General features: G+C 32.8%; 2 protein-coding genes across 3 annotated transcripts in view; one reads left to right on the plus strand and one right to left on the minus strand.

Moving 5' to 3' along the window:
* Positions 1–717: 717 nt before the first annotated feature.
* On the minus strand, positions 718–15,073 carry LOC134684914 (uncharacterized). The gene is made up of 16 exons (XM_063544230.1): positions 14,693–15,073; positions 13,482–13,633; positions 12,239–12,393; positions 8,957–9,070; positions 8,181–8,333; positions 7,108–7,765; positions 6,483–6,755; positions 6,369–6,385; positions 6,010–6,185; positions 4,898–5,078; positions 4,501–4,569; positions 3,593–3,681; positions 3,216–3,336; positions 2,492–2,594; positions 2,103–2,164; positions 718–1,892 (listed from the first exon to the last, which is right to left on the minus strand). Exons 3-16 carry the CDS (start codon positions 12,338–12,340, stop codon positions 1,767–1,769), a joined length of 2,244 nt encoding a protein of 747 aa, XP_063400300.1. The 5' UTR covers positions 12,341–12,393; positions 13,482–13,633; positions 14,693–15,073; the 3' UTR covers positions 718–1,766.
* A 1,866-nt stretch (positions 15,074–16,939) lies between these two features.
* The window catches only part of LOC134683334 (cytochrome c oxidase assembly protein COX18, mitochondrial-like), a 48,559-nt gene continuing 46,459 nt past the window's right edge, over positions 16,940–19,039 (plus strand). Inside the window, exon 1 of one of the 2 annotated variants that reach the window (XM_063542572.1) lies at positions 16,940–17,106. The gene's annotated coding sequence lies outside the window, so the exon portion shown is untranslated. The remainder of the gene's footprint in view (positions 17,107–19,039) is intronic. The other variant, XM_063542575.1, reaches the window with a different exon arrangement.

A 19,039-nucleotide genomic window follows, 5' to 3' on the forward strand; every position in this document is an offset into this window, starting at 1 on the left:
GTCCCACACTACCACATAGGACTGATTAAAAGACCCTTTTGACCATAGACACAGACCAGGTTTTACAGGTTAGTATCTTATAAGGACTAACCACCATAACCAGGTACTATAGTTGTCACACACTACCACATATGACTGATTAAAAGACCGTTTGGACCATAGACTCAGACCAGGTTTTACAGGTTAGTATCTTATAAGGACTAACCACCATAACCAGGTACTATAGTTGTCACACACTACCACATAGGACTGATTAAAAGACCCTTTTGACCATAGACACAGACCAGGTTTTACAGGTTAGTATCTTATAAGGACTAACCACCATAACCAGGTACTATAGTTGTCACACACTACCACATAGGACTGATTAAAAGACCCTTTTGACCAGGGACTCAGACCAGGTTTTACAGGTTAGTATCTTATAAGGACTAACCACCATAACCAGGCACTATAGTTGTCACACACTACCACAGAGGACTGATTATAAGTCACTTGGGACAACAGACACATATACTCATATAACACGGTTCTTCTATCTCTTATGTATAAACAGATTATAGAGGTTAGTATAGACATTCGTCAATTGCCATAGCATTGTCAGTTTATTTTCGATCTATGAGTTTGAATGTCCTTCTGGTATCTTTCGCCCCTCTTTCAGTAACCTGACAGTATGTTCTACGTTGCTATGTAACCACATAACACTTCTAAGTAAAACAAAACGCATATACAATTGTTAACTATCTCTTACTTTTAAACAGTTCATGGAGGTGAGTACAGATATACGACTAACTTCAGTAACCTGGCAGTATGTTCTACACAGAAATATAACTGTACAACACTTGTTCTCAGTAAAACAAAACTCATATTAAATGGTTGACTACCCCTTATGTATAAACAGGTTACAGAGGTTAGTACAGGCATAATACTAACTTTAGTAACCTGGCAGTATGTTCTACACAGAAATATAACTGTACAACACTTGTTCTCAGTAAAACAAAACTAACATTGCATGGTTGACTACCCTTATGTATAAACAGGTTACAGAGGTTAGTACAGGCATAATACTAACTTCAGTAACCTGGCAGTATGTTCTACACAGAAATATAACTGTACAACACTTGTTCTCAGTAAAACAAAACTAACATTGCATGGTTGACTACCCTTATGTATAAACAGATTACAGGGGTTAGTACAGGCATAAGATCAACTTCAGTAACCTGGCAGTATGTTCTACACAGAAATATAACTGTACAAGACTTGTTCTCAGTAAAACAAAACTCATATTAAATGGTTGACTACCCCTTATGTATAAACAGATTACAGGGGTTATTACAGGCATAAGATCAACTTCAGTAACCTGGCAGTATGTTCTACACAGAAATATAACTGTACAACACTTGTTCTCAGTATAACTAAACTCACATTACATGTTTAAATATCCCTTATGTATAAACAGGTTACAGAGGTTAGTACAGGCATAAGACTAACTTCAGTAACCTGGCAGTATGTTCTACACAGAAATATAACTGTACAACACTTGTTCTCAGTAAAAGAAAACTCATATTAAATGGTTGACTACCCCTTATGTATAAACAGGTTACAGAGGTTAGTACAGGCATAATACTAACTTCAGTAACCTGGCAGTATGTTCTACACAGAAATATAACTGTACAACACTTGATCTCAGTAAAACAAAACTCATTTTACATGGTTGACTATCCCTAATGTATAAATATTTCAAAATTGATTATTATTTACAAAATAGCTCATTTTTTTTCAACTGTTCTGTCTATTTCACAAACAAAGTCTTCATTGCTGGTGCCAGTTGCTAAAGCCTCACCAACACAATGGGTTTTTCTGTGGAACAAATTCTTGCATATTTTGCATTGAATCTGTAAAATATAATGTTCATGTATATTAAAGTAAAGCCTTTAAGTAATGTGTCTTTTCAAAAATAGAAAATAGATAATTATGTAAAAGCAATTGTTACAAAAAATTATGTAAGTCAATTGTTACAAAAAATTATGTTGATCTCTATGCATGATAAATTTGAAAAGATCAGACAAGATTATAAATAGAATATATAGAGTATACATGATTACCAATTGTTCTTCATCAGCATTTGTTCGAAATCCACAGCATGGACAGCATCCCACCATGTGTCCTGTAAAGAAAGGATTTAAAAAAAAAATTGTGAGATATTAAAATATTAACAAAGCACTTATTATTATTATCCAAAACAATATTTAAGATACTCCTTCAAAATATGTGATACTGAAAGAATATATGTGGTTAACTCAATTGAAACATTGATTTCTTCTTCACACAATATCCAAATGCAAAACATAATTTCTCTGTCAGTGTTGTGATATTCAACAATGAGAAAAATCATCCTTCTAATGGATTAAATATGTAATTGGGAGGGTAAAATATTGTAATTAATATATTTATTATTATGTTCAGTATTGATTTATATAGTTTTTTATAATACCTTCAAACATCATCAGTGTTTGGGCTATCATTACTCTTTTATTATTTACTTCTTCCTGAGTTATACCAAGCAGAGATTGTCCAGCCAGATATTTCTCTGCAAACTGCAATATATAATTAGAAACATTTAATAAAGATAGTGACATTAAGTTCTTAGCAATTTGCCAATTTACTAAATGATGTGCTGTTTTGATCAAAGTGTTGCACCCTTTTTTGTGTCAATAAATAATCTATACAAGTCCTGCTATTTGAAATAATGATGGGGTAATTAAAAAAAAGGTAAATATGTAGTATATATTTGAAGAGTTTTGTATGAAATTTTGAGTGAAATCTTTAAAAGCTTATACAATGTTTGTGTATAACCACTACCTCAATGCACAGATAAAATGTTTACTAGTATATGTTATTTAGAAACACTCTTTTGTTGATGAAATGACAATTATGTAGGATTTAATGTGTCTAAGGCCAGAAACTCATTACAGGTCTTAATCTAAGTCACTTATGTATAAGATGTAGGTGAGGGTTACATTATTTTGATATGGACCTTCATTATTTTTCAAAGCACATTTACTGAAGAAGCATTAACCCTGTAGGACTAACAGTGTCTTGGTTATGGACCTTTACAAGATGGGACAGATGAATGGATGAACACAGCAGAAACAAATTGAATACTACAATCAATAATTTTGTTAATTATGACTTAATTCATTAATATTAATGTATACCAAAAGACAGAAGATGCCACAACTGGATCCATCTAGTTGTTTGGAATGGTCAGGTACTTCCAGTGTCCAGTTTTTGTACCCATTCTCTGGATGAAGAAGAAGCATCTGTCCTATGTATTTTCTGAGAAAAATATGTTATTTTGAGTTACATACTAAGTACTCCACACACATTAAATATCAGCATAAAAGCTTGCAGTAATGAAAATTTCAATGTAATTTATTTTATTTCAATCACTGTACCAGATTTACAAAAGATAAAGAACAGAATTTGTGAACAGTTCACTCACTAAATATATAGCATTTGACCCCTTTTGCACTCCTTTGCAGGTATCATCTTTTCTTTTATAAATATAAAAATTCTGGATAAGGTAGCTTACCTCCAATTCAAAAGAACTGTTCTCTTTTGATTTGGTGAGGCTCCCAAAGGGTTGAGAAAAACAACCTTTCCCTTTGATGGTTCAACAATCTGAAAAACAAAAGTATTAAGTATTATATTGTTTTGGTATGGAGTAATGAAAACAAAACTTATGCAACAGTCTTGCCACGTCTTATGACATTCAAAATGCAAATCCTTTTGATCATGGTCCTGTGAGCAAATATTGTCATTCACTAGCAAATTTATTTAGAAAACATTATAAAATATTAACAGTAACAATTGTATTAGCTCTGTCAAAATCATTTTTACAGGGTTGCATTTTTGACATGCACAAAAAGGAGTCACAGATTGAACAGGAAAACAAGGGTCATGCTGCATTCCCTTTTTGTAAATCTAATTCATCAAGGTTAAATTAGAAAGTTCCTAAATATTTCCACAAAAGAAAAGTGCTGAAGTTTATACATATCTTCTTTTAATAGAGAGAATTGTAATTGTTGGTCAATTTTTTATACACAGCCCTCTGATGACCACAAATCTATTATAGTTGCTTTTGAAAATAATTATTGCAAGTACGTTTGCATGTAATTGGTAAAATGAACTTATGATAAAATTCACTAACAAAATTCCTAAATTGGATAGATGAAAGTTGGTGATAAAATGAGAAATGGAATCAGTTTCATGATTTTTTTATTTATACATGCAATAATTATGTTGTTGGGTTTGTGTTTTAGTTCACTGTCCTTAATCATGTTAATGGGACAATAAGAACATTTGTTTTCACAATATGGTAAATGAAGGTGTATTTGTTCATTAGAAGTACTAATACATAGAGTGTTTAAGTTGTTGTAATTTGTTTAAGACAAATCTAATCCTATAAACAAAAAAATAATGCACCACAACAATGATTACCAGCAAATCCCAATGACCTCCTCTCTGGTGGTAGGCTCCAATGACAAAGTCGTATGGTATTAATTTGTTCTGAAATTAGAGCTATCATTAGAACAAATAATTCTAATCTTTCCTAAAATTGTATGAAACATGAATTTCTTCCCTTAACATGATGGAATTCAGGGCTAGACAATATCTATTATCTATTTTCATGAAAAGGTCTATCATGCTACTGGTAGTATTTTGTATCCCTGTGGTTAACGTTGACATTTCAAAATGAACCTAGTAAGCATTATTGACAATTACCCTTTAAATAATAGTATTCAGAAAATTTCTTAAATGGCTATCATAGAAATGTTACTCTTTTATGCAAAATTCATCATTTATATGTTGTTTTTTTTGGTGACAGGGTGTTTACCTTTTCATGTCGTCCAGGGACATATTTTCCATTAATGATGTTGTTTGTGGTGCAGACCAACTGGTGTCTTACTTTGATGTTTCCCTTGTCCATCTCCTTTGGTCGATTATGGAGAAATGCAGGTATGTGCTGGTTGTACTGTTTGTAGAAGGCAGATGCTTTTATGTTAACATCTAGATATCTAAAATTTCGAAAAAAAAAGAATATGTCTATAGTACAGGTATGCTCCACTATCACTATCATTTCCTATGTTCAGTGGATCATTAAATTGAAGTCAAAACTCTAATTTGGCATAAAAACTATAAAGCTCCTTGGACTTCAACTTCATCAAAAACTACCTTACTACCTTGACCAAAATATTTAACCTGAAGCGGGACAGAAACACAAATGGACAAATAAACAAAAACAAACAGACTGAAAAATATAGTGCCCCTAGGTGTAGCATTAAAATAATTTCTTACTTGGTATTTGTTTTTTTATTTTAACCAAGATTAATTAAGTTATACTTCAATTTTAGGATGCAATCAATTTTTATCATATCTAATGTAATTCTGAATTTTTAAAGGCTCCAACCTAGACAGTAAGTAGTAAAACATTTTAAAAAACATGAAAAAGACATGCAATAAAATATTAATTCAGAATGACTTAACTCAATCAAGGAGACAAGATTTTCACAAAAACATGAGTCCTTATGCTCTTGTCACCTTTGCAATGAAACCAAAAAATAAATTAGTTAAAACTTATATATTAAGGCAATAATAAAAGATAGGACTCTAATATACAAATTATTTGTGATAGAGATAACAAGTGTGGAAAAATAAATTCTTTATTTCCAATTTTAAAGAAATATAAGGATAAAGAACTTTTAAAGGAATTAATTAGTATATAAACTGGACAAAGTCACTCACAAACACTTTTATATCCTATAATTTCATACTTATTGAGATACAAGTACTTGTCAAATTCCTTATCACGACTTTCCCTTTGAAAGTTAAGTAACTTATCTCTTTATTTAAAAAAAACAACTTATCTACATACATACTAATACAGAAAAGACTTTGTTAGGGATTGTGCAAAATATATTTTTTTTCATGATGGCCTTTCATACTTACTTCCTATATTGATCTGGCAGAAACCGCTTAATAACAGTGGTTAACATCCCTGTTAGAGTGCGGTCTGTGTATTTGGCCAGGAAATCATATTTAAGTGTCCTGTTTTGTCTTTCAACACCATTGTTGGTGTTAATTTTTACCAACAGACGGTCTTTCCTGTACAACCAAGCCCACATCTAAATAAAGTATGAACATTTTTGACGATCTTGAGAATATCTTATTTAACTAATAAAATTAATGCCCCCTAAATGGGGGTTATCCAATAAAAAAGAAAATATTATGTAAAATAAGAAAAAAATCCCAATTTCATGAAGGAATATTCTGGCCAAAAACATTTAAATCAGATCACATTCAAGAACATAAAGCATTCTGAATACTTAAAGAATCATCCATTTTTCTAGTATGTACGTATTAATCAACTTGTGAGGCCATTTTGATAGAACTTTCTGTCCGTAATTTTTCTCAGCTTTCACCTTTTAATTTTAAAGAAAAGAATTTCATCCCCTTTACACTCTTTAACCAGGTATTATTCATCCAATCTCTAAATTCTTTGTGGGTTTTCCAAAAATAGCCCTCTTTTAGGTTGCTGATGGCTTCATCAAAATGTGCAGTTGTTTGTGCTCTAGCAACTCTTCTTAGGATCAGCAAAACATCATCAACATTCTGGTTAAGACCATGTTTAATCGCTTTCAACCACCTACTCCAGGCCTGCTCTCTGTGAAAATCACAGATAAAAGGCTGGCAATCTGAAACAGAAATATTCATTTAAAAAAATATTACAGGATACTTAATCAGGAAGTATGGTGGACATATATATGAACACTAGTGGCAAAGAACCCATAGACACCTAGTTCTGTGCACCTAATAATCTTTGGACTTGATCTTCTAAACTAGGTCGGCCTCCTTAGTTACAGACACAGAGAGAATTTTACCCTTACTGTCATCTATTTAAAACCATTGATAAAAAATAATTGCGTTAGAATTAGGGACTTTCTGTTTTGAATTTTTCTGGTAGTTTGGTATTTTTGTTAATTCACTTTATGATATGCATTGTTTTTGTCCTGACAACAAAATAACAAAAATGTATGTATAACGTACCTGGTGCTGGAAAACAAGTAATGATTGCTTTGATCTCAGCTTCACAGTTGTCTACCATGAAATATTTCGGGTTCCAGTTAGGGTTCCATTCTTTAATTTGGTTGAGAGCCTTAGTGATGGTACTACTGTTTTCATACTGACATGCAAAAACAGCTACAACTGAATAATCCACATTTGTCTTGACGCACAAGAAAAACAGTGGAATTGAATATTTTGTTGTTCTGTATGTAGCATCTAGAAGACAAATCTCATTGCCATAAAGGTTAAGCAGTCGTTGTTGCCAGGTTGATTGGTATAAGAAAAAGAAACCTGTTGAGTCTCCAGTATCTTCTGTGTTCACATCAGAACCAGAGAAAAGAAACTTATCTTCTGGCCTGTCTTTCTGCCACTCATCAACATGAGCCATTAAGTTTTCCTGATCATATTTGGCCTTCAATCCCTTCAACTTAGCAGCATAAACGAAGTTAGATATATCCCGCTGACTTGGGAAAAATCTTCTGTTTGTCCAGTTGGCACATTTCTCACCAGCAAATATTTCGTGTCTTACAAACTGCTCAAGTAATGGTCTTAAGCAGCTTGATGACACTAAACCTTCACCAACATACTCCTCAATTTTACCAATAATTCTTTTGTCCACTGGTATGGAAACTTCTGCGGCCTGAAATTATTAAAAATTTTAACTAATGTAAATACATGGAATGTATGAACTAGGCCTTATGTCCATAAATGGGGCATAATAAAAACATTTTAATGTCACAAAATTTATTCATTTTGTGTTTGGTTCACTTACAAACTACTCTAAGTAAGGTTAAAGTTATAAAAATTATACACATATGGCCCCTAGAAAAGGTGAATATGCAAAATAGTTAACACTTGAAGGTTATTTCACTGAGGGCACACCGAAATAATTTCCAATTTTATTAAGGAAAGATAATGCAAAAATGCTGATGTTATTTTGTCGGGGCAAAACAGCATTTTAAGCATTAGGATAACATTAAACCATTACCAATTACTGAATGCTTTTGACTAACAGAAAAAAATGACTTATAAGTTGTTAGCAAAATTTTAATTACCTCTCCATAAAGATGATTTTGATGTCCATTTCTTTCTCCTTGTGGCAATGATATAAAAATATGGCGTGTCATTGCCAGTTTAATATCTGTATCAGTTAAACTGCTTCTAATAACCCTGGACAGTTGCTCTTTTTTATACTTTGAGATACAATCCTGTTAAAATAAATAATTAAAAATATATTACTCCTTCAGATCGATCTCTAAATCTAAAAATCATTAAGCATTCTTTTTCCCCCTTGTAAACATATGACAATAATCATCTTACTTCAAGCCTCTACATGTAACACCCAAACTTCATGTTAACTAAGATTTCATCAAAACCAATTCAATGGAGTAGGAATTCTTTAGGAAGGGAAATTGATTGAAGGACTGACCAAAGTTCTGACAAACTGATATGGTGATCCTCATCTGAAAGGATATATTTACAAGAAAAAATACAATAAAAATGGTACATACACATACTGCAAAAGTTGTTCCATTTGAAGATAACTATGTTTGTGATTTTCATCATGAGATCAATTTTTTTAACAGAAGTTTTACAATTCCTTGAGAATCTTAAGGGATCTACAAATACTATGAAAATTGTAATGAACAAATAATTGTTCTTCCACAATACTTCTATATATCTATTCAAAAGAAATAAAAACTGTACCTATTTAATACTGTACAGATATACATGCAACAAAATAAGAAAAGGTGTATCAATACTATGAAAAATTGTAAACTAGCTAATTGTAAGATAGGAAAAAGATTATCACTACAAAATCAATAACTACCTTAAAGTCAGTAAAGAAAATCATCTCTTTTGCAATAATGGTCGCAGGACAGTTCAATTTTTTAGTTGTTTGGATGTGGAAACGTTTCTTTTGATAAGCAGAGTGATCCGATTGCTGAAATATTGAAACAGATACACGTAGTGTCACATCATTTAATAGTCATCTATTGTATAAACCATGTAAAATTCAAATGATCAGTATGGCACATTTTACTTAAAAAAATTAAATGTTCATCCTCAAAAGGACCACACATTGGACTATATATATCTAGGACAAATCTATAAGTGTCTACAATAAAACCAGGTTCTACAGGCATCAGAAGATACTAACTTTTATAACCTGTTTGGTGTCTGAGAATTTCTGGTCCCTTATCTGGTCCTATGGGAGATCACAGATGGATCTATAAGTGTCTATAATAAAACCAGGTTGTACAGGTTAGTCATCAGAAGATACTAACTTGTAAATAGATATAGGAAGATGTGGTGTGAGTGCCAATGAGACAACTCTCCATCCAAATAACAATTTAAAAATCAAACCATTATAGGTTAAAGTACGGCCTCCCTTATCTGGTCCTATGGGAGATCACAGATGGATCTATAAGTGTCTACAATAAAACCAGGTTCTACAGGTTAGTCATCAGAAGATACTAACTTGTAAAACCTGTTTGGTGTCTGAGAATTTCTGGTCCTTTGTCTGGTCCTATGGGAGATCACAGATGGCTCTATAAGTGTCTACAATAAAAACAGTTTCTACAGGTTAGTCATCAGAAGATACTAACTTGTAAAACCTGTTTGGTGTCTGAGTATTTCTGGTCCTTTGTCTGGTCCTATGAGATATCACAGATGGATCTATAAGTGTCTACAATAAAACCAGGTTGTACAGGTTAGTCATCAGAAGATACTAACTTGTAAAACCTGTTTGGTGTCTGAGAATTTCTTGTCCCTTATCTGGTCCTATGGGAGATCACAGATGGATCTATAAGTGTCGACAATAAAACCCGGTTCTACAGGTTAGTCATCAGAAGATACTTACCTGTAAAACCTGTTTAGTGTCTGAGTATTTCTGGTCCTTTGTCTGGTCCTATGGGAGATCACAGATGGATCTATAAGTGTCTACAACAAAACCAGGTTCTACAGGTTAGTCATCAGAAGATACTTACCTGTAAAACCTGTTTAGTGTCTGAGTATTTCTGGTCCTTTGTCTGGTCCTATGGGAGATCACAGATGGATCTATAAGTGTCTACAACAAAACCAGGTTCTACAGGTTAGTCATCAGAAGATACTAACTTGTAAAACCTGTTTTGTGTCTGAGTATTTCTGGTCCCTTATCTGGTCATATGGGAGATCACAGATGGATCTATAAGTGTCTACAATAAAACCAGGTTGTACAAGTTAGTCATCAGAAGATACTAACTTGTAAAATCTGTTTGGTGTCTGAGTATTTCTGGTCCTTTGTCTGGTCCTATGAGATATCACAGATGGATCTATAAGTGTCTACAATAAAACCAGGTTGTACAGGTTAGTCATCAGAAGATACTAACTTGTAAAACCTGTTTGGTGTCTGAGAATTTCTGGTCCTTTGTCTGGTCCTATGGGAGATCACAGATGGCTCTATAAGTGTCTACAATAAAAACAGTTTCTACAGGTTAGTCATCAGAAGATACTAACTTGTAAAACCTGTTTGGTGTCTGAGTATTTCTGGTCCTTTGTCTGGTCCTATGAGATATCACAGATGGATCTATAAGTGTCTACAATAAAACCAGGTTGTACAGGTTAGTCATCAGAAGATACTAACTTGTAAAACCTGTTTGGTGTCTGAGAATTTCTGGTCCCTTATCTGGTCCTATGGGAGATCACAGATGGATCTATAAGTGTCGACAATAAAACCAGGTTCTACAGGTTAGTCATCAGAAGATACTTACCTGTAAAACCTGTTTAGTGTCTGAGTATTTCTGGTCCTTTGTCTGGTCCTATGGGAGATCACAGATGGATCTATAAGTGTCTACAACAAAACCAGGTTCTACAGGTTAGTCATCAGAAGATACTAACCTGTAAAACCTGTTTAGTGTCTGAGTATTTCTGGTCCTTTGTCTGGTCCTATGGGAGATCACAGATGGATCTATAAGTGTCTACAACAAAACCAGGTTCTACAGGTTAGTCATCAGAAGATACTAACTTGTAAAACCTGTTTTGTGTCTGAGTATTTCTGGTCCCTTGTCTGGTCCTATGGGAGATCACAGATGGATCTATAAGTGTCTACAATAAAACCAGGTTGTACAGGTTAGTCATCAGAAGATACTAACTTGTAAAACCTGTTTGGTGTCTGAGTATTTCTGGTCCCTTATCTGGTCCTATGGGAGATCACAGATGGATCTATAAGTGTCTACAATAAAACCAGGTTCTACAGGTTAGTCATCAGAAGATACTAACTTGTAAAACCTGTTTGGAGTCTGAGAATTTCTGGTCCTTTGTCTGGTCCTATGGGAGATCACAGATGGCTCTATAAGTGTCTACAATAAAAACAGGTTCTACAGGTTAGTCATCAGAAGATACTAACTTGTAAAACCTGTTTGGTGTCTGAGTATTTCTGGTCCTTTGTCTGGTCCTATGAGATATCACAGATGGATCTATAAGTGTCTACAATAAAACCAGGTTGTACAGGTTAGTCATCAGAAGATACTAACTTGTAAAACCTGTTTGGTGTCTGAGAATTTCTGGTCCCTTATCTGGTCCTATGGGAGATCACAGATGGATCTATAAGTATCTACAATAAAACCCGGTTCTACAGGTTAGTCATCAGAAGATACTTACCTGTAAAACCTGTTTAGTGTCTGAGTATTTCTGGTCCTTTGTCTGGTCCTATGGGAGATCACAGATGGATCTATAAGTGTCTACAACAAAACCAGGTTCTACAGGTTAGTCATCAGAAGATACTTACCTGTAAAACCTGTTTAGTGTCTGAGTATTTCTGGTCCTTTGTCTGGTCCTATGGGAGATCACAGATGGATCTATAAGTGTCTACAACAAAACCAGGTTCTACAGGTTAGTCATCAGAAGATACTAACTTGTAAAACCTGTTTTGTGTCTGAGTATTTCTGGTCCCTTATCTGGTCCTATTGGAGATCACAGATGGATCTATAAGTGTCTACAATAAAACCAGGTTCTACAGGTTAGTAGAAGATATTAACTTGATACATTTAATATTTTTTAATCAAGTTAAAAGCAATTTATATACATCTTCCAAAATATCATTTAATACTATATATATACCAATAAAATGTACCTGTGCATTCTGGGCTTTGACTTTTTTAGCCTTATTTCTATCTGGCCCATGGTGACACTCAAATCTCTCTGTTTGTAGGACTATATAGGGATTGTCTGGCATATGAAGGTTGTTCTTTTCCCTCCACTGGATCTTGTGCTGCTTACTGTCAATATCTAATAATTGAAATATTCAATACTTGATTACTACTGTGTTTATATTACAGTGTGAAATGTACATGTATTGTATATTTATCACCTAAACTCATTCAGCATGTTCAGGACAGTTACCATCTCATTTTAAGTTTTAATTTTAGAAAAAAGTGATCTTTTTTCAGTGGAAACTGGTCCACTGATACAGAGATTTTAAGCCTAGAGCAATTATATACACAAATGGCTGATAAGTACTGCAGAATAGTCAGTAATGATGAAATGAATTATTTTCATGCAAATTACACATACATATCAGATCACTTTTTCAAATAAAAATTAATGCTAAAATCTGTTTTACACAATTAGTTTTGTTTCAGTTTCATCAATGTACTGGACAAAGAAATAACATGATGATAAGTGTCTTTCATAATTTTCTTACCCTTCTGAACCTGATTTCACTGCCAATTTTAAGTGGAGTCCATGTTATTTTTTTTATTTATTTCAACTGTTGTTGTAAACGTATTTTACTTTTCTACATTGGCTAGAGGTATAGGGGAGGGTTGAGATATCACAGACATGTTTAACCCCGCCGCATTTTTGCGCCTGTCCCAAGTCAGGAGCCTCTGGCCTTTGTTAGTCTTGTTTTATTTTAATTTTAGTTTCTTGTGTACAATTTGGAAATTAGTATGGCGTTCATTATCACTGAACTAGTATATATTTGTTTAGGGGCCAGCTGAAGGACGCCTCCAGGTGCAGGAATTTCTCGCTACATTGAAGACCTGTTGGTGACCTTCTGCTGTTGTTTTTTTCTATGGTCGGGTTGTTGTCTCTTTGGCACATTCCCCATTTCCATTCTCAATTTTATTTGGTTTTATAAGTCTTTGTTTACTCGGTGGCTTTGATTGTAACTATCTCATATTTAAAAAAAATTATTGCCAATATATAATGTATTGTATTAATACTGCATTGTTTCCTTTACTACCATGTTCTTGAACATGTATATTGTAAGTTGTTTCCCCTGATTACTTTCCCCACCTCATGTTTCATTATTAAATGTGCCTTCTTATAACATGTTAGTTTTTAGTGCTTACTGGTGAATGAAAAAAACCTACCAGTGTTTCCAAAAGTGGATGAAGTTTTCACAGAAACAAAATATGATTTTGTCTCCACTTCATAGTGCCACTTAAGCTCCTCTAACTGTTCTTTTGACTCAACAAAGCCATTATATTTGGGTTATGGAATGTGGAAAAAAAATCACACCATCCTGGAAAAAAAGGGCTTATACATTAAAGTATTATTATTCCACTGTGTGTTGATTTTGATAGCAAAATAAACATCTGATTGGTTGAACTAAACTATCACACATGAACAACAATTCATATTCCATTCTGGATATAGGGCTTGCCTTGTGTGAGGTTACAAACGGTACATGTTTTATAACGTTATCATTTGATTGTTTTTTTTATATATACATTTGTATAATATAGTATTTTCGTTTTTAAAAATATTTTCAGATTTAAAAACAAACAAGAATGAATCAATAATTAACTTTTAATCGCAACTGATTATCATTGTGTACGTTGTTTTTTATAGTTAAAAAAAAAAACAGATAAAAAAAGAAGTATATTGATTAATATATAAATGTTTTAACGAAGTAAAAAAAGGTAAAGACAGTAGAATAAAACGCTCATTTCCAAGGGCTTACAAATGTAGGAAGATATGAAGATTTGTTCATCCAAGGAAAATCATATATGAAGAGGACATCATATCTCCGTTAGGCTCAGGAGATAAATGTATAACATTCATGCATAAAAAAACATACCCCTCCGTGAAGTTAAATGATCGTACCCGAACACTCACTCACTCAGTGACGGTCACTCACTCAGACTCTTTTCGATGAACTGTTAAATCTACTGCCCTGGAGATCAATTTTAGAAATTTTTTAGTTAGATTCTGTGGACCTGTAGATATGATTTTTACAGGCCCGAGAGAACTTTTACAAGCCTAGGCTGCCTGGGCTGATGTTCAGCGCGAAAACAGTAACATATCACTGTATATGTCAACATATCACTGTATATGTCAACATTTCAAAAGACAGGACAGTTAAACTTTCTTTGATACATGTTGTATAGAGTTATTTTTGTATATAAGCTTTGCTTTCATTCATAATATTTGTTCAATTTTATACAAAAAATGAGAACCGACTAATGTGGTTTAAAAATGTATCAATAAAGGTACAAGTACTGTCAGAATTAGGAGTTTAACTATTCAATCTGAAGGTTAGAAATTATATCATTGTATTGATATTAAATCTTCGAACTACCTGTATCCTCTGTCTGTTGGAGTGGGGGTTGTTCCATATTTGCGTTGTTCTAGTTCTACATGTTTTTATTTAACTATTTAGCTTAGCTGTTCTCTTCCCTCCTGTTCTACTTTCATTTTCAAAAAGAGCGCCGGAAATAAATACGGGGAAGCCGTTCTATTTTTAACAAGTAGATGCGTACGCATTTCTGGTTTCAAAGGTTGTTATCTAGTTGCTTCCCTTGGGTACACAAAATGCCAACCTAATGCTGGGAAAATGTAATACTTCCGTTTTCCCTATACATCAAGCATCATGAAATTGAATATTATGTCCAGAACTATACGAATGAAAATTATAATAGATCCAAATTTTATTCAGATTGTACTATAAAGAAACCGAAGTTTTTTTTTTCGATTTATTTACATAAACTTATTAAATCAGCACTATTATATGTAGACCTTCATTGCATAAAACAATGGAAATAACATTGTATATTGATATAAACAGAGACATATATACATGTCTCTGTGTATATATGTCTCTGATATAAACGATCAAACTTGTAAATAAATAAATAAATATTTATGATAAATATTCCGCCGAATTGTATATTGTGTATGATTATGAATCACTGGAATTACTGGCCATAACAATATAAGAAAAAAAAGTTTAAAGAAATTCATAACGGAAAGTTTTCCGCACCCCAAAACTATTTTTATTTTACTTTTTTTCTTTTTTTTTTTTTTTTTTTTTTATCCTACATCGATTTCAGTTTGGTGTTGTCCCTAACGGAAAGTAAAAGCACGCATATCAAGGCTATCTTGTGATTATATATATAAGCTGTAATTTAAAAATTTAAATAAATCTTCTGAATTTTTATGGCTCTTGACAAAAGAAAATGTAACTCTCCTGGAAAAAACTGAGATATAGATCAGACCTGTTTCTCGTTTGACAAGAATTAAACATTTTAAAATCTACACTTGTAATACTGCATTTACTTGCGCCTGTTCCAAGTCAGGAGCCTGTTGTTCAGTGATTTTCGTTTGTTGTTGGTGTTCAAAGTTTTTCTCGTTTTTGGTTTATAGATCAGACATGTTTTCCTGTTTGAACAGTATTAAAAATTTAGGCATTTAAATGTTCAATACTACATTTACTTGTGCCTGTCCCAAATCAGGAACCTGTTGTTCAGTGATTTTCGTTTGTTGTTGGTGTTTAAAAGTTTTTCTCGTTTTTTGTTTATAGATCAGACATGTTTTCCTGTTTGAACAGTCAGTATTCAACATTTAGACATTTAAATGTTTAAAGACATGCTTTCCTGTTTGAACAGTATTAAACATTTAGACATTTAAATGTTTAATACTACATTTACTTGTGCCTGTTCTAAGTCAGGCACAGGCTCTGTAGTTCAGTGTTTTTCGTTGGTTGTTGGTGTTCAAAGTTTATCTCGTTGTTTTTGGTTTATAGATCAGACCTGTTTTTCGTTTGACCAGAATTAAACATTTAATCATCTAATACTTGCACCTGTTCCAAGCCAGTCAGGAACCTGTTGTTCCGTGATTTTCGTTTGTTGTTGGTGTTCAAAGTTTTTCTCGTTTTTTTTTGTTTATAGATCAGACATGTTTTCTTGTTTGAACAGTATTAAACATTTATACATTTTCATTTCCCCCCCTCATTTTTCGCAAACTGCAATGGGATTTCTATCGCATTTTACATATGCAATACAAATTATCTAAATAGGCAAAATGTGATCTCCGTAACTGCAGTATATCCAAAGATGGCGGACGATGTTTCTAATTAATTTTTCTTTTGTCATTTTTGTAATAAGAATGTATTATTCTTCGGTATTTTGTGTCTTTTTTAACGTATAACTAAATTTGAAACTGAAATACTTAAGTGTTCTTTTCATAAATGCAGTATATCCAAAGATGGCGGATGATGTTTCTAATTAATTTTTCTTTTGTCATTTTTGTAATCAGAATGTATTATTCTTCGGTATTTTGTGTCTTTTTTAACGTATAACTAAAGAGGTAGGGCCAATATGCCGAGTATTTTTTTCACAGAAGGGCCAATTTCAAAAAGTGCCAACAGAGTAAAATTTCCTATAAAAACCAAAAATAAAAATGCTTTTTGATCAATATCTCGATTTACATATAGTATGATATGTGTGATCAATAATTATACTTGTATGAAATATTACTAAAATTTTACAGTTCAATAACATTTAAAAATATCAAAAGGCTATGAAAGGAGTACTAGGTATATTGACCAGATTCTTAAGAATTTCCATAGCGGGCTGATAAAGGTACCTTTATTGACTGCTTCCGGAATGTTATCACATGCCTTTCCGTTAATTTCCGTGACGTTTATCACATGCAACTTCGTGCATTTCCGGAAATTTGATTGAAAACGACAACAGAACGCGGAAAACGGCAAGTGTAAGACTTTTCCCAAAGTACGGTAGTGAGGCCCCTTATGGGGGGGGGGGGGGGGGGTCCTAGTAACTAAAAATACAGTCCTAGGTAATCAAATAATCATGAAATATTTGGCTTAATAATCAAATAATCATTAAAAAAACGGCCAAGTAATCACATAATCAAAAACCCCATGAGGGCCCTCGGTAGTTGAGGAGCAAAAAAGAATTAAGTTAAACTTGTTTTGAAAGACATAAATGAGGTGACAATATTATTGAAAAAACTGAAAAAAACAAATAAAATGCTTGTCATCAATAAAACAATTAAAGTAATGAATTTGTTTTGGTTGTCTGTAAATATTTTCTGAAAGTGCAAAGACAAACAAAAATTAAATTTTAATATTTCTTGTCTGTACATCTTCAGCTGAAGTATATGATAAAAAGATAATTACATGTCATTTTTCATATCAGACCCTTTATCGGCCCAAGGTTGTGATATCAGCCCTCGAGCCTCCGGCTCTTGGGCTGATATCACAACCTTGGGCCGATAAAGGGTTTGATATGAAAAATGCCATGTAATAATCTATACATATTAGTATAGCCATTGGTTTTCTATATTTAATATGGATGTGTCCGGTGCCTAAACACAATGTAAACAGAGATTTGCAGTATAATTCCACCTTATGTAATAATGCTGTATTTTGATTGAATGAGAGACATGGTATTTTTTACCTATTTCTATGAATTGAGATTTTCTTTTCTCTGCCGGGGTATTTGTCATTAGGGAATTCCATGTGCCGGCCGGGGTATTTGCTAGCAAATACCATGGCAGATGGGGAATACCCTAGGTAATACCATGGCAGAAGGGGAATACCATGTCTAAAAATAACTCAATGCATTATTTCTATTCTAATATGACAAAGTCATTGTCATTCTAAATATAAGGTTCCAGATGAAATATTAAGGATAAAAAGCATCATTATTGAATGACGTCAAAATTCCGCGAACCTGTACTTTAAATGACGTCATAAATAAAACTCAACGAACATGAATTGTCAACCGGTCACATAAAACAGGAATCCACTAGTATTACGTTTCACTCAAAATGATGAAGTAAGTGTAGTAGTTAGCCGAGAACCAGCATATTATCATAAAAAGGTCAGCTAGTGACTATACATAAAAATATGATAAGATAGCCTAGTCAATCTAGCTCTAAAATCACTCAACCTCCAACTAATTGCAACACAAGCTTTTTTTAGTGAAAATTATAATATAGACTTGTACTAACAACATAATAGAACTATACATTGATATGATTTGCGGAAAAGGTTATTTTGGGTGAAATATGTGGTTTTAAGAGAAAAAATGCTGAAAACTGGAAAAGAAGAAAATTTATTATTTGTTGTTGCATTTTTAGACCTAAAGCATGTAGAAGACAGGAAACTTTATCTTAATATACTATAAAGTAGTCCATTAGCTTTTATTATTCATATTGAAGAAAATTTGAGGTGAAATGAGTGATTTTTAGTGAAAAAACGTCAAAAACTGGAAACTCAGAAAATCGCCGTTGTTTATGGTTAATATTTTGGAAATTGATCTATATAGAAAAAGAACATACTATTTTATGATTATTTTTTTTAGTCCTTTAGCTGTTTAGTTATAAGTATTAATATTTGGGTAATTAAGTTGAATATATGTTTTGAGACAGAAAACCCAATAACTGGAATTGAAAAAAAATCTTGGTTATTGGTGGTTAAAACTTTTGAATTGGGATATATAAATAGTAAATACTTTCTGATGTTTATTTTAAGAAGTCCTATAGAAATTAGTATTAAAAAATGTAATTCTTGTGTAAAATATGATGTGTACAGAAAAATTGTGAAAATGGAAATAAAAAGCTCGGTTATTCATGGTTATTCATGGTCAAAACTTTGAACATATGATCTTTACAGGCAGAC

This window comes from Mytilus trossulus, chromosome 9 (genome assembly GCF_036588685.1).
Source record: "Mytilus trossulus isolate FHL-02 chromosome 9, PNRI_Mtr1.1.1.hap1, whole genome shotgun sequence".
Lineage (NCBI taxonomy): Eukaryota > Metazoa > Mollusca > Bivalvia > Mytilida > Mytilidae > Mytilus > Mytilus trossulus.